Raw genomic sequence first — 20,296 nt, forward strand, 5'->3', positions numbered from 1 at the left:
TGCTCTCTCAGCTCTGCAGGAGCCCGCAGGGGATGGGGGTGGAGGTGGGGGGTGGGGATGGGTGGAGGAGAGTGGAGAAGAAAGGACAACAGCACACTGTGATGCTATAGTCATTACAGTCGCATAACAGTCGCATCAAGCTAGCCTTTCACAACAGCCCCAGCGTCGCACCACAATACCCCAGTGATAGACAGGCAGCCCATGCAGCCCCAGTCTCATTTCCCCACTCTATGGTGAGAGGGAGGGAGGGAGGGAGGGAGGGAGGGAGGTGAGGGGTTTTCATTAAAACGGAAGAACTCATTTCGCTCTCGATTTTTTCCCCCCTTTCTCCCTGAGATTGCTACTATAGGCTGTGTCTCTGGCAGGTTGACAAGCTCTTAATTTAGCCGCATTAGGAGCCAGAGGAGTGCTGGCGTGCTGACAGCGCCCCAGCCGAGGCTACTGCCGGCAGCCGGGAGACGGGCGCAGGCTCAGGCTGCTCTGCGCTAATGAAAGATCGGAGCGGGAGATCCACAGACAGACAGACAGACAGTGGATCTAAAGGCCCAGTGTGGAATGGGCGGGAGGGCCTCGGGGAAGCCATGGTTTGGAATCCTAATAAGATTCCACTGGTCCAAACATTCTGGAAAAGGGACATGCAGCTTACAATGTGCCTGACAAGGAGGCTGACCAAGGCCACTATAAACCTGTGTGGCATTATGTGTCATTTTCTGTAAAAGTTCAAAACAATACAGTTTTTTTTTGTCCACCACATATCCATAGAAGGCAGGAAACATCTGTCTTTATGCTTTTTTACAGTGCACAGAATACAGGGTTCTCTTCAGCAGTAAACCACTAGATGGTAGTGAAAACCTATTCAGGCACATGGATGCCTATACATACTAAAAACTCACTGACAATAGACAATGTATTTCATGCCCCCATTGAACATTTAGGATGTCAGTATTCAGGGATGTGAATCTCGTTGATGTAAAGAAAGTATGTATCAAAGGAGAACAATTTAACACTGAATGTGAATCAAGCTCTAATGTACTTTTTCCCATAAAGCATAAAGTTTCATGTAACGCTGATGATAATGATTACAGACAGGACTGAGGTTTGGGTAGCCATTGTGGTTGGCATACTCACCTGTTACAGTGGGCTCCCGGGGTTCCCCACCGTCCTGGCTGTGATGGGCCTGCTCTACACATTCCTACAATAAATCACAGGCCAACCTCTTTAGTTCACAGAGCACCACACTAGCATACTAACCTCTCGTTCAACCAACACTAAACCAATGCTGTCAAATTTAAAACTCGTCACAGACTTCCGATAAAACAAATAGGTACAGTAGGAGTCCAACGGATAGGATTATGAGAAGGTGTCATAAGGGCTCCTAACTATGGGGCTATTTCTGTTCTGGATAAGCATACACTACCATTAATCTAAAAAAAACCCATACCACTCACTCTCTTACACACACACACACACACACGTCCGCCATTAACACAGCGTGTAGGCAAAACCACTAAATGATTCCCCAGCAGTGTTTCATGAGTATCTGGACTCCTATAACGACCACAGGCTCGACCACAACTCGACCCAGACAGTCATGAGCGAGCCAGCGTGTCCAACACACTATATCACCAATGGCAGGCCGGCACCATTAAACCCCAACACAAACCTCTCTGCCCGTCTGTGCCTTTTATTTGCTTTGAGGTATTTGTGTGAGACGTATCATGCCTGCCCATGTCATGCCTCCGCTGTCTGGCAGCAGGGTGTTGAGTACGCAACCGAACGTGGCAGGGAGAACCGTCTCGTTTTTTTGCAAAACAAACAAACAGGAGCGATCTCTAGGCCTCGAAGAGGCTATTCATTTAAGACGTGTGGTCGCACCACCACATGGCGGCCTGCGTAGCAGGGAGGGGGAAAAAGCAAGCAGAGCATCGTTAACATGAGCCTGTGGATGACTGGAGAGGGGGAGTGGAGCGTCTCACTCTCCCTCTCTCAAATAAAACGGCCTGTAATTTACTTGCCATGGCCATAAAGAGAGCTTGCCCTTGTTGCTCTCGCGCAGTGGCTTGTCTTTAGGCTATCTTAAATGCTGTGTTAAAAGAATAGTTGAAAATATTTCCCAAGAGTTGGTCATGGAGGCTTTGGGACCAGATTTTCTCGTTATGTTTTTTACACAAGTGGATAATGCAAACGGGGGGATTTCGAAATTTGGCCGGAGGGATCTCCAAAAAATCTCACACAAGAAGCATGACAAAGCACATCTGGCAGGAATCACAGTCTTTGCACCATGCAGATATCTGTGTGTGGCAACTGCGTGCGATTTAAAATAAATGTTTTGCCTCATACAGTATATATTTAAGTCGATCCACAGATCTAAGAACAGGAGTGTCTCTCTCTCTCTCACTCTCTCTGTATATATGTGTGTGTGAGAGACAGAGACAGAGAGAGACAGATAGAGAAAGAGAGACTGACTGTATTGTGTGTGTTCATGCCCAATATAGTCTGAATACAGTATATCTAAATGTTGTGCCAGTTTGTGTATGTGAGTGCATTTGCAATGTACAGTACGTATGTATACATGTGGAGTGTATGCATATATGTATGCACATGTGATGCACATATTAATGTAAGCATGAGTACAGTATGTGTGTTCATGCCCAGCAAACAGTGGGAGTCTACCGTGTGCTTTTAAGTTGTGTGTGTATGTCTGTCTGTGCACATGTGTGTGTGTATATGTGTGTGTGTGTGTGTGTGTGTGTGTGTGTGTGTGTGTGTGTGTGTGTGTGTGTGTGTGTGCGTGTGTGTGTGCATCGTGTGCCAGACACGGGGAGATAGATCCCCCATCTGGTTGGCAGCCAAAGAGCCCACATCTGTTCTTTGGCTGTGACCTGACTCCTGAGCCAGCGCGGAGAAGAGGGGAGGGGAGAGGAGGAGAGGGAGCTGGGCACTGGCTGCAGCAGTGCTCAGAGAGTGTAGACTCTCTACAGTAGAGGCCTGGAGAGGCCCTGGGTGAGCAAGCGAGAGAAAGAGAGAGAGAGAGAGTGAGAGAGCGAGTCAATTACGGCAGAGCGCTCTCACATTGTGCAGTTGGCCGAGGGAACGGAAAAAAAAAAGAAAAGAAAAAAACCTGCGCCCTCCATGGGCTAAATTTATATCAGGGCCCTGATGAACGACTCTAAGCAGGAACATCTGGCAATGTGCAGACCAGGAACACAATAAGGTGTTGACTTACTGCGCTTCGTACGGAAGGCGGTGGCAGTGTTTCCAGTCGGGGGGCAGAGCCACACTTGAATAGCTTCGGGGGGACTTCAGTGTACCACAACAACAACAACTTGATTTATACCCAACAGATGGGAGGCAGAGTTTGGATCTGAAACTAAGTGACCACCAGTGCGAGGTAAATCTCGGCAGATTTTCTAAAGAGACTGCGTGCCGTTGGCAGCCTGCGGAGGCTTAGGCCGCCCGCCGTCTCGCTATCTCTTCTTCCGCACCGCCATGGGGAAACGAGCAAATGCACGTGGAAAAGCAATAAGGGGCCAGTGGCCTGGCCAAGGCCGGCACTGGTGAAAAGTGACCTCTAGCAGTTTTTGCCTGTGCTCCGCAATCTAAAAGTGTTCTCCCCTGCTACTATCCCAGAAATAAAAACCTAAAGTAACTTACTAAAGAGGACATTCTCTTGAAAAAATCCCCGACTTTACGCAAACAAAATATAATTATGTCTTTCCTGCCTTGACATCTTACTAGAACTGAGATATCTCTAAGGTATTTTGGCATTTAGAGGCTGAAATTGTGCCACACCTCACCTGCAAAGACTGAACCTCCATTTTCAAAGCTTCACAGTCTTCCATGAGCACTGATCTGTTGAAAGAAAACAGCTAATTTCCTGCTCCAAACACGGCATGCCTTCTGAAAAGCCTCATGCACATGAATTAGTGAATGTGAAGGTATTCCAAAGGCGAGAGAATGAAGTGGGTGACACAGAGAAGCAGGCATGTGTTTCTCATTTGGGCCTTACTTTGTTAACCACCACTCTCATTCTCTCTTGTGTGATGTGTGCGTCTTACACAACCACACACACACACATTTGCATGCACACAGAGTTGCAAGCACAAACACACACGCACACGCACACACACACACATTTTGCATACTGCATAAACAGTAATAGAAATAATGGTTGTAGTTACTGTACATAAATGAAGGATTACTAACTGTAAAAACATGTAAAAAGTACTATGAGGGGGATACTGCCATTTTTTCACAGTAGCAGTGAAATGAATGTCTTCAGAGATGGTTATGTGTAAAGGGCTGCCAGTGCCTATTTGGGTTTGAAATTCCAGATGGTACTCCCCTCATCCATGGACTTCATTAACTGGACTCCATCATCTCAGGGTTGGGGGACAACTGATCTACTTGTTATGTTATGTAACCACTGTAGTTTCTTCCATCTCCTCACGTTGTCTCTTGCAGACCCCAGAATCTTGCATATGCCAGGGGTCTGGCATTCATTTTCTCACAATAGGGGCTTTTGTTTGGGGCTGAGCGAAGGATCTAGCCTGCTCTGCTCAGCTCAGTTCTGTTCAACCTTCCTCATTGCTACTCTTATTGAGCCACACCCCAACGCCTGCATTCCCCAACACAGAGCCTCATGATGAAGTCCTCCACACAGAGGCCGAGAGACAGAGAGAGAGAGAGAGAAGGGAGAGAGAGAGGGGGGGGGGGCGGGGGGAGAATGGCAAGTGTGCGTGTGTGAGGGAGAAAGAAACTCTTACAAAAGACATCACAGTAGAGTGTGAAGACAGATTGAGGCTGAGAGAGGAGGGATATGGAGGGGAAAAAAACTGTTAATGAGAACAGAGAGGAGAAAGAGAGGGTGAGACAGCAGGGTGATGGAGAGAGGCAGACAAAGAGAAACAGATGATACAAACTGATGGCAAGAGAACAGAGAGAGAGAGAGAAAGAGAGAACTGAAAATATAAATTGGGAGAAAAACAGGATAAGACTGAAGGGATGTGAGGATGAAGAAACAAAGAAAACAGGGATGTTTTGATGGGGTAAATCAGAGATCCCTTAGGCAGCGACCAGCAGGCATAGTGGCGACTGTGACAGTCCCCTGCATGGCATGTCAACACCAAATCCACTGCGTCAATTTAGTGCCCTTACTGGGCCTTCAGTGGTGACTGATTCAGAGCGACAGCCGTGGTTTAGAGTCTCTTTAATCTTTGACTTGCACGCATAGTGTGCAAGAAGTGGCATATGGTGGCATATGGGGGGGTGGAGGTGGGGGGGGCAGTAAAGATGAAGCGGAGAGCGAGGGGCAGCTCCAGAGGCCACTGCCCCTCTGTCACTGTTTATACAATAAGGAGACCAGGCGGGCGCTCGGTAAACTTTAGGCCATGCCAGACTGGAGGAGCTCAACCATGAGGAATGTGACGGAGGGGAAAAAAACAGGCTGACTTGAAGCATTCGTGCAACATCTCAGTGCCAGACTGGAGAGGTCTGTGTTCTGTAGATAGGGGCTCTGAGACCCCGCCAGGACTGTCACTCACTGGAGATGGGAGACGACCTCGTCCACATGGGCGACGTTCAGCTTGGTCTTTACAGACTCGATCTCGTCCTCCAGGCTGGAGGAGGAGGAGAGCCGGGAGCTGGACCTGAGGGAAACCCATGACATTGTTCCACTCGAACTCAAACTGCCAACAGACTTGGATTTCTTTTCCATAGTCAAGCATTTATGCAATGTTTATGTTAGGTAAGGAAACCAGACTGACCTACTTCCATTTTGGCTCTGTTTGGACTGGGGTCTGCTAGGTGTGTCCCTGTTTTCCACAGAGCTTCTGGGACTCTTGGAGCCATTGCCAAGGGCGTAGCTGACCACGCTAGGGCTGTAGCTGGACAGTGCAGTATCCGCATCCCTATAAAACACACATACTGTAAGACTCAGCAAACCATATGATGGACAGGTGGATTTACTCAAGAGGGATCTCTAATACACACCTATTTAAGCTCTTTTTTAAGACATTAGCAGCTCTTAACAGGTGTAGATGAAGGTGACAAACACAAATGGCCAGTCTGTGTTGTAGGCAGAATTCCTTTGTGCTATTACCATACATTTTTTTATTCTGGATTTTTTTTTTAGCTGTAACAGTAGCTGTAACAGTAGCCAGCGGGTTCAGCCAACCATGACACCTTATGCTATCAACAGATGCTAGCACACACAGATTTTAGCCTCCCTGCTAGCATGCCTGAGGCTGCATTTTCATGTCCAGTAAAAGGCTGTCTTTTTGTCCAAACAACCAAATACAGTTTTCTCCTGGATTGGGGGTCTCCAGCAAAAAGAAGAAAAAGGTTAATGCCCCAGAAAAGCGTCTGAGAGAGACAGTGGAGCAAAATCAACGCTTTTGGCCAAGGGAGTCATGCAGTGCCTACATCACTCATTCCCATGGATAAAGGGCCACTGTTCAAATGTATGCTGACGGGATGTACGGACACTCAGGCCCTTGACAGAAGGCTTTCAGTCCAGCTTTTGCACACATACCATTGCTCCTTCTGTCTGTCATGGACTCAAATGAACAAGCAGTAGAGTTACACACACACACACACACATACACCCACACACACACAAAAGCATGCACCTGCACACACACGTTCGCACGCACGCAGACGAACGGCTAATTCCAGCCGTGTGTTGTGATGGTGGTGGTGGAGGAGGTTGATGTGTGGCTCCAGCAATCTGGGGTTTTGCTGTGGAGATGGCCATGTTTTTCAGATTAAAGCACTGGAGCAGCACAGTGCAGCAGAGCTGAGCAACATAGTGCCCACAATACACAACCACACCACACCACACCACACCATACCACACCACCACTGCCACCTCTGCCTTCATCACAAGCCAACCTCTCCAGCCATGAAACGAGCCCTTACACGTACCAGCTGTGTCTCTCTCTCTCTTGCTCTCTCTGTGTCTGTGTGTGTGTGTGTGTGTGTGTGTAAAGGTGTTTTTTATAGGACCAGGGCCAAGGAACACCAGAGGGATATAATTATATTAATTCTATAATTCTATAAGTCAATGTCAGGTAGGTCTGCCATAGATAATTAGATTTCTGTCAAAGTTACATTACTATATACACTACACTACTATAAACAGTCAGTGATATATATATCATTGCACCACTAGAGTTGGCACAAATTACTATTGACACAACAATTGCAATATTGTGTATTATCAGTAATAGCATTTCATAATATCGCCTTTGTATGACAGCTGTAAGCAACAAGATAAACACAACTTAGAGGCTGTAGAACTAGCCTATGGCAGTTCTATTATTGCCTTTTATCCAGTGCAATTGAAACAACAACACGACCCAACCCTACAGCACCCATGGTCTATGGTCAGTCCACCGCGGTAGATCGCTATATTGAGAAATTGCAAGACAGAAACTAAACACATCCTTTAGAATGTAACACACTCCACATGGACACCTGGCAAAGCATGAGTTTAGGTACACCTGGACACAATAGATTCATGTTCACAGAAGTCTAAAGCTGGGACTGATTCTTTGTGATGAAGAAAGGGGAATGAGTCACTGCTGAAGAGGGGGTGGTGGACTGTGGGATGTGTGTGTGTGTGTGTGGGGGGGGCGGGGGGGTTGAATAATGACAGAAACAGAGGCCACATTGTGGGTGCTAGCAGAGATCAGTAAGCGGCTTAGAGGTGCTCAAAGCAAAGGGAGGAGATCTAATCGCTTCAACAAAGATGGCTTAGAAGACCCCAAACATCAAAAAGCAGGAGAGACGTGAGAAAACGCGCCATGTTTTCACATAAATAAGAAACCTATTGAGAACCAGCTTCTTTGGGACTGATAAATTGCCTACATGTGAAATACACTGTACACACACACACACACACACACAGAGTCTTTGAGGTTCTCAGTTCCTGCTCCTGATTGTTATGCTAGTTTCCACCAGAGATTTAGGGAGCCCTTTTGGGACGCTTTTAAGACCATTCGCTACTGATTCAGTCAGGGTATGGTCCTCTTTCAAAGACGCATTCAGCACACCCCCCGTCCACATAATGGGACAGGTGCAGCTCGGCTGCGGATGGCCAAAACAAATCACTGAGACAATAGCGAGGAGACGGACCACACAAGAGGGGAGAGAAGAGTTCCAAAAAAAGAAAAGAATGCAAAAACTAAACGCCCTCCCAAAAAAAAAACAAAAAAAAAACTGCCAACCATCTTAGACGCCACTGGCCGGTTCTGAGAGCTCACGGTGACCACGCCTCAACAGCTTCCTGCTTTGGCCGGCTTTCAAAGTCAGCCACTGGAGCAATATTAAACAAAAATGATCCCGATTTGTCCTCAAAGCAGATTGGCTGATTTACAGTGATGACCTTAAAACAGCGATCAAAGGGACGGGCGTGCATGCGGACACACTAAATAGTGGGCCTGGACGCAGCACACAGCATAAAAGAAAATAGTCACTGCCAGGACACCGCACGGATGACGTACCTATAATGTGATAAATATCATGGTAATTTCTGACATTCAAGAAAGGCATTTTAGAACTTAATGAACAGCACAAACAAGCAAACTAGCGTAACCAAATGCTAGCTACACAAAGCGTTCTTTCAGAACATAATAGGACCAATTAATGGTATTGTCTGACTTTCTACAGAGGGGGGAGAGTTGAAGGTGGAGACAGCATTCTTTCCAACATCTCCTCAGTTGCTGAGTGATGGTCACCCTTCTGTCTTAATGGCACCTGTAAAAAACTTCTTTCCAGAAAAAAAGAAAAGAAATGACCATCCGGCTGCATTGTTGAAGAACAGGAGGCCACCAAAACCAGTCAAGTCAAGTCAAGAGTCCGGCTGTGCACCATCATTCTCCAATAACGGACGGCAAAGTGGAACACGGAAATACAAGAAGACATTGCTTAAGGTGCCTGGTTTACAAAGAGTGTGCCACTAAAAAGAGGATTACTGCTATTGTGTCTGACTATTGTGCTACTGTACTTCAAAGTAAGACTTAAGTGAACAAGTGGTTTCAATGCCAGTGTTTTGGTATGCAACAATAGTACAATAATTCATAGACGTGCATTCTGCAATGTCAAATCCCTGGACTCACTTACAGCCTCAATTATTTCAAAAGGGACTATGACGCTATCACTGACTGGTAACCATTGCATAACAATACAGGTCCTTAAAATGATTTATATTATATATTAAGGTAGCCGAGGCTCAAAACTCAAACTCTAGTTCAACTTCTTCCAGAGCAGGTGCTCTCATTCCTTCATTTGCGATTTAACTGCCAGCATTTGCATGCATAGACTGTCACAAAAATAAAAGATGTAAAATATGCCTTGACCTTTGAAGCCCATCTCATGGGTCCTAAAAAACCAAAGGTCTCTTCTGAGGTCATGCCAATTTGTCAACTGTGACAAAAAAAATGTCAGGGGGTCAGGGTGTCTTGGGGGCCTGGGAGTGAGGCCCAAGAGGAAGGATGGCCACATATTCACCAGTACTCGACAATACCACAGCAACCTTAGCGAGTAGTGTTACCACTGAAAGATCTAACAAGATGCAGAAATAATAGTGCCTAGTAGCTGTGTAACACTGAAGGGGTTAAATGTTTCCCTTGGTTTCTGCAGTCGGATCATCACCAGTTAACCCCCTGTTCAGGTAAATTGACATTTTCTGAGCTAGACAGGTTTCAAAGCCATTTTACATTCCCATCGCCTGAAAAAATGTCAGCTGTAGCAAGAAACTGATAATAAATACCAAACCACACAATATTACTGAGCCACTTCCCAGTGCTGTCTGTGAGCAGGAGTGGCTGAGATTAGTGTGCTATTCTTACCTGCCCCCCCTGGATGCCCTCTCCCTCACCGACAGCAGCAGCAGCTGGATCTCAGCCTTCAGGAGGGCTTTGATAGCTGGGGGGTCAGCCAGGGGTGACCGCATAGTCTTCGGCCGACTGCCTTGCCGGGTGGAGAGCGATTCCCTCCAAATCTGCTCCCACGTCTCCACCTAACAACATTCCAAAATAAACCACAAGCTGAGATTTTTTTCAACGGAATAAAATGTCAAGGAACGAAATGCTAAAATGCTGAATTTTACTTGGTTTCCACTCTTAAAGTTTGACCCCTAACTCCGTTCATTTATTGAGAGCACCTTCTGGGGACTGAAAATATCACACACAGAAAAGAAAATCAACTAATACTTTTTAGGCAATTCCCATCTCAAGAGACAAGTTGATAACTACCTCTGGAACCCACGGCCTCTAACACTCTATGTACCTGCTGCCCCCCCCCCCCCCCCCTCATTTCAGCACACAAAACAATGCCCAAAGCACACTTCAAACGCTGGCAGTTGACCAGAGGGGAAAGCTGAGCCCACTGCAAGGAAGCTCTGGTCCTGGGGCGCCTTTACCCCCCACCGCTGCCTTCCCCTTCCCCTCCCTTCGGCTGGGCACAGACTTGCTCCCTTCACTAGCGCCCTTGCTGACCCACAGCTGTCTGCTTCACGGCTCGCTCCAGTCAAGGCCTTTCAGAGTTCAGGTGTTTATGATGTGAGCGGCTGTTGCTGGGTAGTTATGAGTTGTTGATTGCAGTTCTTAAGTCTTGGGAAATGTGTGCTTGGACATTCAAGGAAGCTACAGAGGTACAGAGGCTGACTTTTTGCATGTGGAAAACCAGGTCTTTGCTTTACAAAACAATGCTTGGATAATGACCCTTCCATCATTGCACAATCTTCTAGACCTTGACAGTGCATGAACCCTTCAAGGCTTCAAAGGTTTAACTCTGCAATTCGTTTCAAGTCTTCATTTATGTTCTCAAACAAAAACACACTTCTCCATTACATAATGCCAACAGATTGGTCACAAACCTAACAAAACAAACCCCTTTTGGTACAGTATACTACCTTAAAGGCTGGAAAGCCCATTTCGGCGCTCACCGCCACATGGCCCTCATTCAAGAAACCACCATAGTCTCATATCCTGAGATAAACATGAAAGGGAGCTAGCATATCTCCTGTGAATCAGCCTGCTGTGGACCGTGGCCTTGCTAGGGAGGGTTAGTGAGTGCAGAATTGTTGCTGCCCACCAAAACTTTGATTTTGGGGAGGAGGAAGCCATTACTGGCGCAAACTACGCCGTGTGACCTGGTTTTACTTGACTTCTTTAAGTGCATCCATAAAGTCTCAGCCTGAATACATTACAAGACAAAGAGAATATGTGTTGACACCTAAAACAAACCATAAAATAGCATGGAAGTATTGTGGGCGAACCCAGACAAATCTGTGCACACATTTGAATTTGCTCTGCAGATCCGTCTGGTGACCTTCCGATTTCCGAATCACCAAAAGAACAGGAACCAATTACAACACCGGAATGGGATGGGCTTTATATGGGACACAGTCTGAAGAACGTCAGAGGGAGCCTTGAATCTTCCAAGGAGCATTGTGAAGGCACAATATTTGTTTTGGAATTGAGTAAACAACTACATTTAAGACCTTAATTTACAAGAAAGATGTGTTTGAGATTTGTGAAATGAAGATTAATTGGTATGGGGTTAGTTTGTAACGCCAATATGGCGGTTGTCTACACATATCCCACCCCTTCCGCGGCATAAAAGTTGACATGTGAATACATTGTGCCAATCATGTGTTGTGATCTCGCCACTGGAGCAGGGTTGGTGTTGTGAAATCTTGTGCACGGGCAGCTCTGCCTGAAATAGATGCCTGATAAGTGCCCAAAATGTGTTGCAATATGGCCACCGAGTGGAGGGACTTGCCTAAAAGGATTTTGGTTAAGCCCTTTGGAAATCTTAAGTGAACAATATGTCCCCAGACAAAATCTCAGTCTGGTGTCAGCCAGGCTAACATGGAAGAGGGTACCTTAAGGTTGTCAGCAAAGAGATATATGTGAGCTAATGACCGATCAATAAGTTATTCAAAATACTATCATTAACACACATGGACAAAACAGATGGCTTTTATATGTCACACATTGCATTTTAGAGAAGCAATTGTGCGTAATGACAGCTCTGAAATGCCCTCAATTCACGGCTCTGAAATGCCCTCAATTCTCTCAAGGTCTTATTTCTACTTTATTTCTGCCTATTTCTGTCTTTTACATGAGATAATGAATTTATTTATTTAATAGCTCTGGAAAATGGCACACAAAGAGTAGGCCTACGGATAGGAAGTTAAGAATGAAAGACAATTGAACACTAGAGAGCCACTCACCTCGGTGCAAAGGTCTGAATAAAAGTCTATCAATGCTTCTCCTATTATGGAGCGGACCTCGGCCAGTTCAGAGGGCGGGACGTGCTCCATAATTAAATTCCACAGAGAGTGCTGCGATGCTGTTCCACTGGTGCGATTTTGAGATTCCATAAGGCACTTACTCCGCCTCAACCGTCTTGAAAGATCAAGGGACAAACAGCAGAATATATACACTTAAATTAATTTGACATAAAGTAGGCTATATTAGCTGAAAAAAAATAACTATATCCATATATGCCTGCGTTCACTGAGCAAGTTCAGTTCAGATCATGTGCTAGCTAACAAGAGACGTTTTGCCCCTTGAGATTGCTGATGGTATGCAAATTATGTTAAGGCAACACAGAATTGGTGCATAATGATAGACGGCTAATGTGATGTAGTCTACAAATAAGACATCTGTAATGTCTGTGTTTACGCAGTGTGTGTAAACGGTCCTTCACAACATTGATGTTTTCGGAATAAAGCCACTTACCGAACTGAAACGTGTTGCTTCCTGTATCTAGAGTAAACATTGCTGTATCCAAGCACAAACCATCGCGAGACCACAGTGTCGTTAATATTAAATATTTCGTAGCCTAAATTAGGGCATTTGAAAGCAAATTTGTCAGCCACATTTTTTTTTTTTACTTGTCATAAAGAAGACTTTAGCATGTATTTATTTTCACAGAAAAGTATCAGTCAGCTAATTAACTCGGATAATAACGTAAAGTTTCCATACATTATTGCTGTAGGCAAATCAAGTTAGCCTAATACATAATGTTAGCCTGTAACAAAAGGGAAGGCTAATGGCATGCTTCCCATCAATATTCTGGTATTCGGCCGTCACGTGTAAATTGAAACATAACCCCATCAGAGGCGTAGATGTTTCTCTGTGAGTGTTGCAGTCCTCGAAAGACGTGCAGTGCAGGACTACCTTGGAACACTGGCACTTTCCATAACTGGAATATTTAGGATACTGCTAAAAATGTAGGTCATATTTGAAAGCTACACGTAATTTAAGGATTCGTTCATTAGGTCACCGGTTACCGGACGCTAAAGCATTGCCTCTTATAACTTCTTCGACAGATATGGTTGGGATGAATTACCCGATGGGGATTATTCCCACTTGGTTGGCACTGCTGGTACATGTCCAATGCTGCATGGCTTTCTCTGTTGCTGGGCATGAGAATACATGCGAGGCGAACGGGAGCGTTTACTACGTGGGGGAATGGTACTTCTTGGACTCAGATCACTGCACCCAGTGTGAATGCACGGCAGAAGGTTCGGCGTGTGCTAGAACTGAGTGCACGTCCCTACCTTCAGCCTGCATCCATGTGAGCCACTACCCTACTGACTGTTGCCCAAGGTGCGAGAAGATCGGCTGCGAGTACCGTGGTGAGGTGTACGACTTGGGTGAACAGTTCCAGGTAGGCTACAGTACAGTGGAAATCAGATTTCAGAACTTAACCTCTACACAGCAACGACAATCATCCCATTCTAGCAAGCTTTCTTTGTCAGGCTGCTGTAGAACGTTTTTTTTTTTTAGTTTTTGAGCAGATTTAGAAAAATTGTCGTCTGATTAATGGCAGTAGCTTATACTTTATATACATTACAACAAAGCTGAGTGCTGTGCTGTCCTCTGGGCTTATGTAATGTCCCCAAATAGGCCTATCGTGTGAATATCTAACTTGACTGACTTGGATTCCACATTTATAATTCAGAAATCATTTGCAATTCCTCAAAACATCATCGACTAATCCCTTTGAAATTGTAGCCCATAGGCTGCGTTTTGTTGAACTGAATTGCATTTTAACCCTTCAAAGCAAGCAAATAAACGAGATCAATGAGGAAATTCTCAATAGATAAAAGTTTTTTACTAAATTAGCCTAGGTCTATTACGCCATCATGTGGCTAATCTTTGTAGCACCCATAGGATATAGGCCTGCCAAGAATAGTTCTTTTTCATAAGCCTACTGAAAAAAATAGGCCTAACACGTAGATTCAGTAAACTATTGGCTGCATTTTGATTATTAGGATTTGTTTGTGATAGTAAAGATTCCTCCCACATTTTCTGAAAACCTCCTTACCTGCTGTCTTACACAGACAAAACAATACTCTTCCTAATAGGCCCATATAGCATGTTTTGAAATCCTTACTGCTACATCTGCCACAGGGAGGCAGTGTAGAATTATCAAATGAAAATGTGTAGTCAATCGATTTCCTAAATAGGAAGGTATTATAGAAATATAAAAAAAAAATACTCACATTATTGTGAGTGACAGCTCAACTTATATTTGGATCATGTTGTATAAGTAATGTAGGCCTAACCTATGCTGATGTTGATACATGCTTTTTAAATAATTTCAATTCATCATCACTGAATTGCAAGTGCTCCTTTCATGTTAGGTTACTGTATAGAACACTTGGGTTTTACCAGTTAGAAAAAGTCAGTTACAAATGCTGCTTCAAAAAAGAGGTTTCAAATACACTGTTTTGATTTCAAAATTACTAAAATGTGGATGTGATGAGTACTACCACAATTTTAAAGAGGCTTCAGGCATAAGTCTGCCATCATATTCATTTGATTAGCCATATGATGTTAAACAGATGTCCTCTTTCAAATGAACGCTGCATGATAGAGATGATAAATCTTCACCCAGTACTGCATATTGTAACAAGATGGATCACGCCATTCACACAATAAAGAGAAAAAGCAACAGCCAACATAGCCACGTTCCAGAAAGGTGTTTAAATGACTCTTCATATATAAACAGTAAACATCTCTGTTGGCACAGACTGGAGCAGATTTATATGTGCCTCATGTTTTCCTGGTCTGGCTGGTAATGAGGGGTCCTTGATGAAATCTCTGGATTGGATGACTCATGCAGTGCCCATGAGGGCTACCCAGTCCGTTCATCAGCCAGACTAATACATGTAGCTCTTTGATTAGGATGTTTGCAGATCCAGTCGTTGTAAATAAGTTCCTGGGAAAAAAGGATATTTGAGTGATAACTAGGGCTGCAACAATTAATTGAATAATTAATTGTCAACTATTTCATGAATCGCCAACTATTTTGGTAATTGGTTTGTGTAATTGTTTAAGCAGGGCAGCATTGTAAACTTGAATATTGTCTGCTTTACTCACTTGTGAATAAAACAAGGCATTAGTGGACATAACCTTTGAGAAAATGTTATGGCGCTAACAACTAATCAATTAGGCCTAACTGAGGAAAATAAACAACAGATTAATCAACTAAAATAATTGTTAGTTGCAGTTGTGAGGGCCTGCCGGGACTTCTGTGGGAGGGTTGCATAGGATTGTAATTGAGAAGTTTCCTTCACTGCTCTGTGACTGTCTGCTGTCCCGTGTGTTTTGACAGCCCTCAGAGTGTGAGCAGTGCACGTGTGAGGACGATGGCATCGCACGGTGCCTGGTGGCAGATTGTGCGCCCCCACCCTGTGTCAACCCTGTTTACCAGAAGGGGAAGTGTTGCCCTGAGTGTAAGGATGGTAAGTGACTGCCCCAAAACAACCACATGATCTCATGCATGAACTCACTGATCTCTTTATGAAGAGATTAGTGTTGATGAGGACTGTGTGGCTTGAGTCATTACAAATAATACATCAGAATGAAATACAGCGTGAGTCAGAAAATCTTGTTCTGGGGTGTGACTGATTCACTGAGGTTGATAGCATCAGTGCTTGTTTTTGGTGTAATGAGAGTACAAATGACTTTTAGCACACGCCATATTCAATATCACAAGCAATTATGTATCGCCTCATCTACTGGCAATGCATAACATTGCACAAGTTATGTGATGCTCTTTTGTGTCTGGTGACAAATGTGGGTTATTGTTTGCTGTCCTTGTAGAGCCATATTTTCCTCACCATGATGCCAGTTAAACTGTATTAGATGACTGAGCTCAGTTTTTTTTACCTAAGTATGCATTGTTTTCACAATATACCTTCAGTCATTTAAACTGTTTTAACACATGGGGTGGGGTTAATACATGTGCCATTATTACATTTCTGAAAACCCAGTTGTTGTAGTTATAAGGTTTTATGTGTCATTGCACTGTTGTCCCCCCCCCCCCAGGCCCAAACTGCTACGTGGATTCCTCTAGGACCCAGGTGATCCCTGGGGGTGAACCAGTGTGGGTGAACTCCTGTACCAAGTGTCGATGCCACGATGGCCAGGATGCTGGGTATTGGGAGGGAAACCGGCTGGCCACCTGTACCCGTGTGAAGAACTGCCAAACAGAGGAGCCCTAAAAATGATCATCATGGAGGTCTTCCTCAACTGAAACGAGGCTCACCAGAAGAGCTTGTAGTCTATGTGTGTAGCACTAATTCCGTCCTACGCACATATGTAGAGCTTGGTTATGGTGGTAGTAGTGCTCATTATTATTGATTAGGTGCACTGTGTGTATTCTTCTCAAACTAATTGAAAACAAAAATGAACCAAAGAGCTAATATAGGCTCGTTCATTAAATCATACCAAAGAGATGTTTTCAAGCGATTTGATTAGGCATACATAATGAATGCACCCAAAAACATTAAGAGCACATTATGACATACACGCACACCCACCCTCACGCACACACACACACACAAACACCCTGCCATGTAGGTGGAATTACTGTAGTTCCATATTATGTAAACTTTATATACATTTAAAGGTACAAATATATATGCTGGTTTTGTGGGTAATTCATCATGTAATTTGGGGTATACAACATCTTGTGCTGGATAAACTACTATATATTCCAACAGATTTCTTTTAAGTAATGTGCAAATCATGGGGAACATGATAAATGACTTTACTGGTAATGGTAGTGTGTAGGTAGTGTGTTGTGGAAAGCTGACGACATTTTTTGAATGACAGATAGTTTGACTAATAGGCAAGGTAAGGCATGCATACATATCTATTTAGATTTGTAGAACTGAATTGGTACCTTTGTACAAAATCCTCAAATGTGATCCATTTAGATGAAGTGGTGGATTTTATTAAAAGGTTGCTGTGTTTGACAGGGATACGTATGTAATAAAAGTATTCCATATGGTGTTGTATTTTTTTTTTCCCTTCAGAGTCAGTGATATTTTGTAGATTCACTTTAAGCCATTCAGGCATGGGCACTAATATACCAGTATACTAAATACTTATTGTAATGGTGTTGGCACCTTTCCCTCTCCCTGTCATTGCTGATAATGAGTTGATAATATGTGGCAATGAATCTGTTCCAGAAGATCATAAAGTACCGTAGCCTGCAAGCCCAACCATACCAACAATAGACTCCAAAATATTAATCTGTCACTTCAACCTAGCAGACACTGCACTGAGAATGGAAATGTATGTATGGAAATGTCATCCCGACTGCATTACCGGCAGGTGAAATTACTTGATCATGTACGCAAAATAAATAAATAGATAGATTTGCTTTCCATTTCCTTTTTCCCGGGCAGTCCGTGGGCGCCTTGTCACAGCGACAAGCGACAGAGTCAAGTTGGAGTATGTGGCTCCATCCGGTGGGGGTAAGGCTGATAATGAATCAAATCTCTCCGAGGGGACGGCGTACACACACAGCTTCATTACCCTATCAGCCTCAGTCTGTCTCCCTGACAGTTTGGGGACATGATTTCCCCTTCACTAATAAAACTGTCATGTTCTTTTGTTGTGGTTGGGATTTGGCCCGCTGAAAGACATTAAGTTTAAATATGAGTCCCCCCGCCCAGTAATAAGCCATCACACACACTGTTAAATGTTGTAGACATAATTGTTTTGGCAGGATGTATATTTCACCTCTTTTGTTCCTCAAGTGATGTATTAGTGACAGACTGACTCACTCACCACGAGGCATACATGAATGCATGGTCACTCACACATCAGCTCACTCACCCATTCCAGGTCTTAAATATAGCTTCTCACACACAAATACACAGCTCCTTTGTTCTAAAAATGTTTGTCTCAGAAGGTGACTCAACCGCCTGGCAAACCTTGAGCTCATTTAAATTGAGGAACGGTCCAAATCTCAGCAGTGATTTGAAGCGTGTTTTGCTCTGCCTTCCCCCCTACATGAACACATACACACACAGACACACTCCAAGGTGAGACTGTGGCCTCAACGCTACTCAGTCCTTCCATTTGTGAAATAGGTCTCGTTATTTTCCTCCACTCCAGTGTAATGCAAGCACCATCAGCGGCAAGTCCGTGGAAATGCTGACTTGCTTGCCCAATCGGCTCTCCAGTTTCCTCTTTTTCCATGTGTGATCAGCACTCCAACCTGGAAAGAAAGCAGAGGTCGCTCCCTTCCAGTTTGAGGCGAATTCTGCACAATGGGAACAGTGGACAGTCACAACCGCAGTGAGAAAAAGACCCTTGATTACTATTGACCCATTTTTGCTCATCAGATTTATTGATTGTATATAAAAAGTATGATATGACATTATGCATTCTATATAAGATATAACATTTTTTTTGACATTCAACGTACAAAAACCTATATCGGTACAGTAAATCTTTAAAAATGCACCACAGGCTCCAATGCCCGAGGCGGTCAGTAGATGTTTGCTTCCAGTGTCTGTCATACTGTCCTGCCCATCCTACAAATCAAATAAAAAGCATGGGGGGGGGGGGGGGGGTGTACAGACCGGGCAACAGTGAGGGTACAAGTGCAGGTGAGAAAAGAGGTGAGAAAAAGATGGAAAGAGGACAGGAGAGGTGAGAGATTTACCAGGAAATGAAGCTGAAAAAAAAAAGTATCCACAGATAGTGGCAGGAGGGGGTGCAGACGGAGTAGGGGGTGAGGGAAGCTATACTATATGTAGAGTGATAGTATATAGTGATAGAATGATGTCAGGGACAACATGGCTTGCCGACCCAAGGCTACATAAAAAGCAGAAAGCGGTAAACTGGAAAGCGACTGGGCTGTGAGATGACACTGAGCTGGGCTGTGTGAGGGCCTACCTACGCTGTGGCTCCATGTGCAGTCAAGAGTAGCAGTGATGGTTTACAGGCCCTAAGGTGACGGGGGGGAGACGCACTGAAGAGAGGGCAATGTGACTCATCCCGTTTCAGTGCAGCCTGTATTTGTTAACCTGTGGCATGTGCAACAGACCAGACCGAGAAGCAAACCCATGCCTTACTACAGTGACAAGACAGCTCCACCATCCTAACTGAACATAGATAGAGCACATACACACCATCATATGAGGCTGGTGTCTCATGAGAAAGACCAGGACCAATACCGAGCTGACGGGAGCTCTACATACAGCTCAAGCTGCAGTAACATTTCGCCCATCCTATAGACCTTTTGACATACTACAACTGCGTATTAGTGCTAGATATGTGAACAGTTTGCAAAATCCTTGACTGCTCTCTGTTAAGCCTAAAGTGTTTAGGTATGTGGCATGGTTTGATAAGCATATGCAAGGCCACCTATACAAATAAGCTTAACATGGTAAGATGTTAAAACATCTTCAAATGACAGCACATGGTAAGCATAGAAAACCAACATTATAGAATTGAGATCACCTTCAACATTGATATGTATCCCAGAGGACCAGCACATATTCAGCTGCACATGAAAAGCAAACAAGCCGTACCATTAGATTCTTGTATATATATATATATATATATATATATATATATTTTTTTTTTTTTACAGAAAATGTGTTTTGTTGTTGGTGTTTTTCTAAGCAGGCTTATACCAGTTTGAAAACTCTGAGTTTCAACGGCATTTGTCAATTCCTATCAATATCAATGTCAAGAATGCAATAATGCTACTTTTTCAAATATTTGAAAGACTTGATAATCACTATATACCCACAAGGGTAATAATGTTCAGCAAAGGAACTTAGTTAAGGCCTTTAGTGAGCTGGACTTGTACACTTTTTTGGCCTCAAGTAAAACAAAAGCAATGATCCAGTGTAGAACATCTTTGTTTCCCAGCCACAGCAGTAGCACACTCAAATAAACAAACAGGCAGCAGCTGGACAGCCGAGATGGAGCTGAAGGGTCCTCTGAACGTCCTGAAGTGA

General features: G+C 44.2%; 2 protein-coding genes across 2 annotated transcripts; one reads left to right on the top strand and one right to left on the bottom strand.

Moving 5' to 3' along the window:
• Positions 1-1,024: 1,024 nt before the first annotated feature.
• On the bottom strand, positions 1,025-12,398 carry ccdc24 (coiled-coil domain containing 24). The gene is made up of 6 exons (XM_076296122.1): positions 12,242-12,398; positions 9,852-10,021; positions 5,766-5,909; positions 5,544-5,648; positions 3,798-3,852; positions 1,025-1,192 (listed from the first exon to the last, which is right to left on the bottom strand). Exons 1-6 carry the CDS (start codon positions 12,389-12,391, stop codon positions 1,025-1,027), a joined length of 792 nt encoding a protein of 263 aa, XP_076152237.1. The 5' UTR covers positions 12,392-12,398.
• Positions 12,399-13,134: 736 nt separating this feature from the next.
• On the top strand, positions 13,135-17,322 carry LOC143133761 (von Willebrand factor C domain-containing protein 2-like). The gene is made up of 3 exons (XM_076293620.1): positions 13,135-13,686; positions 15,640-15,769; positions 16,356-17,322. Exons 1-3 carry the CDS (start codon positions 13,348-13,350, stop codon positions 16,529-16,531), a joined length of 645 nt encoding a protein of 214 aa, XP_076149735.1. The 5' UTR covers positions 13,135-13,347; the 3' UTR covers positions 16,532-17,322.
• Positions 17,323-20,296: the final 2,974 nt, after the last annotated feature.

Source organism: Alosa pseudoharengus, unplaced genomic scaffold, assembly GCF_046254945.1.
Source record: "Alosa pseudoharengus isolate Yale_2024_CS ecotype anadromous, Long Island Sound unplaced genomic scaffold, YU_APseudo_1.1 YU_APseudo_1.1_scf_2, whole genome shotgun sequence".
Taxonomy (NCBI): Eukaryota; Metazoa; Chordata; class Actinopteri; order Clupeiformes; family Clupeidae; genus Alosa; species Alosa pseudoharengus.